This window comes from Brassica napus, unplaced genomic scaffold (genome assembly GCF_020379485.1).
Source record: "Brassica napus cultivar Da-Ae unplaced genomic scaffold, Da-Ae ScsIHWf_2808;HRSCAF=3584, whole genome shotgun sequence".
NCBI classification, from domain to species: domain Eukaryota; kingdom Viridiplantae; phylum Streptophyta; class Magnoliopsida; order Brassicales; family Brassicaceae; genus Brassica; species Brassica napus.
In genome coordinates, this window is record NW_026016074.1 from 13,596 (window position 1) to 17,741 (window position 4,146).

The 4,146-nt window shown below is 50.4% G+C and overlaps 2 protein-coding genes across 2 annotated transcripts; both read left to right on the forward strand.

Annotated features, from left to right (window-relative positions):
- The first annotated feature begins 291 nt into the window (after positions 1 to 291).
- On the forward strand, positions 292 to 1,026 carry LOC125602323. The gene has a single exon (XM_048774017.1). The coding sequence runs from the start codon at positions 292 to 294 to the stop codon at positions 1,024 to 1,026; it is 735 nt and encodes a 244-aa protein (XP_048629974.1).
- Positions 1,027 to 3,090: 2,064 nt separating this feature from the next.
- Positions 3,091 to 3,883, forward strand: LOC125602324. Its single transcript, XM_048774018.1, has 2 exons — positions 3,091 to 3,333; positions 3,491 to 3,883. Exons 1-2 carry the CDS (start codon positions 3,091 to 3,093, stop codon positions 3,881 to 3,883), a joined length of 636 nt encoding a protein of 211 aa, XP_048629975.1.
- Positions 3,884 to 4,146: the final 263 nt, after the last annotated feature.

Consider the following 4,146-nt stretch of genomic DNA (forward strand, 5'->3'; position numbering starts at 1 on the left):
CGTTCGAAAGGGTCCGATCTGCGACGACGTCTCGAATCAAAAAGAAACAGCCCGCAGAAACTCTTACATTCGAGAACACAACTAACGATTTGAGGAAGCAACTCGAATCAATGCGAGCTACCCGAGCCCCGCACATTAGTGTCATAATGGGCGGATCACCGCCTTGCGGTGACTCGGTTCGAGCCGTCAAATATTTACAAACGTCAAACAACCACCTCTCAGAAGTGGCCTTCTCCAGTCGAAAATGATCACCAGATCACTTTTTCGGCACTAGACACCAAGGGCGTCCACATGCCACATAACGATCCTCTCCTCCTCGACCTGGACATCGACAAATGTCTGGCCGCAAAAGTCCTTATCGATACCGGCAGCTCTGTCGATCTCATCTTTCACGACACACTCGACAAGATGGGAGTCGATTTATGGGATATGAAGCCTTCCTCTCGCACGCTCACCGGCTTCAACGAAGCATCAGAGCAAATGATCGGGACAATTCGCCTTCCAGTTTACGCAGGTGGTATAACCCGCACCGTCAAGTTCTCCGTCATCCGCGCCAAAGCACCCTATAATGCCATACTCGGAACACCATGGCTGCATTCCATGAAAGCCGTCCCTTCAACTTATCATCAATGCGTCAAATTTCCCGGAAAAGACGGCAAAACTCAGACGATTCGGGGAGATCAGCAAGCCGCAAGAGAACTACTGATCGCAACTGTAAAAATGCAGCAACAAGCTTCCCTTGTCAACTCCGTCAGTAAACCGCTCAAAGATATACCCCAGAAGGAGGAAGTTCGCGAAGTCGCAATTGATGAATCCGACCCGACAAAAATCATCCGAGTTGGTGTCTACCTGTCCGACGACGTATGTTCAAGGATCATCTCTTTCATCAAAGACAACGCCTCGACGTTCGCCTGGAAGACTTCCGACATGAAGGGGATCGACCCCGCAGTCACCTCCCATGAACTGGACGTCGACCCGACGTTCAAACTCATTCGACAGAAGCGACGAAAACTCGGTCCAGAATGATCTAAAGCCGTAAACGAAGAAGTCGACAGGCTCCTCGACGCGGGTTTCATTGCCGAAGTCCGATACCCCGAATGGTTGGCTAACCCGGTTGTCGTCAAAAAAAAAAAGAAAAACGGCAATGGCACATGCGTCGACTTCACGGACCTCAACAAGGCGTGCCCAAAGGACAGTTACCCACTCCCTCATATTGATCGTCTCGTCGAATCAACTGCTGGTAACGAACTCCTAACCTTCATGGACGCTTTCTCGGGATACAACCAGATCTTGATGCATCCCGACGATCGCGAAAAGACGGCATTCATCACCGACAGAGGGACCTACTGCTACAAGGTGATGCCCTTCGGGCTAAAGAACGCCGGCGCGACTTATCAGCGACTCGTCAACAGAATGTTCGCTGATCAGCTTGGCAGCACCATGGAAGTGTACATCGACGACATGTTAGTCAAATCGCTCAAGGCCGACGATCACCTAGACAACTTACGCGACTGCTTCAAGATTTTAAACGACTACGGGATGAAGCTCAACCCGGCCAAGTGTACCTTCGGTGTCACTTTGGGAGAATTCCTCGGTTACATTGTCACTCAACGAGGAATCGAGGCTAACCCCAAGCAGATCTCGGCGATCCTCGACCTTCCAAGCCTAAAGAACAGCCGCGAAGTACATCGACTAACCGGACGCATAGCAGCTCTCAACAGGTTCATCTCGCGATCAACCGATAAGTGTCTTCCCTTCTACGAGCTACTAAGGGGCAATAAGAGGTTCGTCTGAGACGACAAGTGCGAGGAGGCGTTTAATCAATCAACTCAAGCATTACCTCACAACCCCCCCAGTACTATCAAAGCCAGAAGCCGGCGACACATTGTCTCTCTACATAGCCGTCACACCTCCGCCGTCAGCAGCGTGCTCATTCGAGAAGATCGAGGAGAACAGAAGCCAATCTTTTACACAAGTAAAAGAATGACCGAGCCGGAGACGAGATACCCAACACTCGAAAAGATGGCCTTAGCTGTCGTCACCTTGGCCAGAAACTGCGACCCTACTTTCAGTCGCACACGATTGAAGTACTGTCCAACCAACCACTCCGAACGGTTATGCAGAATACTAACCAGTCAAGACAGTTGACTAAATGGGCGATGGAGCTGAGCGAACATGACATCGTGTACAAGAATCGAACGCAGCAGCAAAGTCACAGGTCTTGCTGACTTCTTGATCGAGTTAACACCAGAGCTGGAGCACCACCTCATCTTACCAAGTTTAAACTGGATCTTACACGTCGACGGTTCATCCACGAGTAAAGGGTCGGGGGCAGGAGTGCAACTGCAATCACCAACAGGAGAACTCATCCGGCAGTCATTCAGTTTTGGTTTTGCGGCGTCAAACAACGAAGCTGAGTACGAGTCCCTCATCGCAGGGCTCCGTCTCGCCAAGGCAGTAAAGGCAAAAGAATCAGCGCTTATTGCGACTCTCAACTTGTTGTAAGCCAGTACCTCGGCGATTACAACGTTCGTAACGAAAGGATGGACGCCTACCTCAAACTCGTCCAAGACCTCATGCGAGACTTCGAGTTCTTCGAACTCACGAAGGTTCCTCGCGGAGAAAATGTCTGTGCCGACGCCCTCGCTGCTCTAGGAAGCAAGCTACACAATCAAGTCAAGAGGACAATCCCAATCCATAAAATCGAGAAACCGAGCATCGACACGAAGGCGGAACAGACTGTAATCACAGCAGCGATTAGCGAAGCGATGCACATCGACGAAGCAGAACCTCCTTCGCAGGATGATCAGCCAACGGATTGGCGCAAGGAACTCATCGATTATCTCGCTGAAGGTTTATTGCCCACCAAGAAATGGGACGCGCGGCGACTGAAGCGACATAGTGCACACTACGTTGTCATGGACGGGGAAACTACACCGATGGATCGCGACGAAGGTGCTACTCAAATGTATCTTCGGCGAAGAAACGAGACTAGTCATGGCCGAAACACATGAAGGAGCAGCAGGCAATCACTCGGGCGGACGAGCTCTTGCATTAAAAGTGAAGAACCTCGGATTCTACTGGCCAACCATGAACGCCGACTGCGAGAGATACGTGCGCAAGTGCGACAAATGCCAGCGTCATGCTTCCACCTTACACAGCCCAACGCAGTTCCTTCATACCCTAACTGCTCCATACCCATTCATGCGATGGGGAATGGACATCATCGGTCCGATGCCGGCATCTCGCCAAAAGAAGTTCATCCTGGTCCTCACAGACTACTTCACCAAGTGGGTCGAAGCCGAAGCCTATGCCAGCATCACCGACAAGGAGGTGCAAAACTTCGTCTGGAAGAAACATAATCTGCCGACACAGGCTCTCATACGAGATCATCACAGACAACGGTTCACAATTCATCTCGCATCATTTCAAAGGATTCTACGACAGATGGCGAATTCGACTCAACATGTCGACCCTGAAAAACCCGCAGAGTAACGGCCAAGCCGAGTCGACGAACAAGACCATCATCGACGGTCTGAAGAAACGACTCGACTTAAAAAAGGGTTGCTGGGCAGATGAACTAGATGGTGTCCTGTGGTCCCACAAAACAACTCCTCGCGGAGCGACGAAGGCTACGCCCTTCTCAATGGCCTACGGCGTCGAGGCAATGGCTCCCGCAGAAGTGAATGTGACGAGTTGCACCTATCACGAATGCCACAAAACGTCAAACTCAACCGTGACATGCTGCTCGACGCACTCGACGACATCGAGGAAAATCGCGACCAAGCACTACTCCGTATCCAAAATTACCAGCATCAAATCGAGAGCTACTACAACCAAAAGGTTAAATCGCGTCCCCTCGAAATGGGCAATCTTGTTTTAAGAAAGGTCTTCGAAAATACCAAGGAGTGGAAAGCCGGCAAGCTTGGAGCCAATTGGGAAGGACCATACAAGATAGTCGAAGTCATCAAACCAGGAGTATACCGCCTCGAGACTTCAACAGGCGAAGCAGTACCGAGAGCTTGGAACTCCAAACATCTCCGCTTCTTCCATCCTTAGTCAAGACGAACATTTTACCGAGTAAATGCACCACTAAGGCCACTTTTACTCGGTTCTTTTTTTTTTTTTTTTTTTAAAAAGGCGAAA

Coding starts and splice junctions, on each gene's coding strand:
- LOC125602323 (XM_048774017.1), top strand. CDS start 292: ATGCCACATAACGATCCTCTCCTCCTCGACCTGGACATCGACAAATGT.
- LOC125602324 (XM_048774018.1), top strand. CDS start 3,091: ATGAACGCCGACTGCGAGAGATACGTGCGCAAGTGCGACAAATGCCAG. Junction 3,334..3,490: donor CCAGCATCACCGACAAGGAG/GTGCAAAACTTC, acceptor AAAAACCCGCAG/AGTAACGGCCAAGCCGAGTC.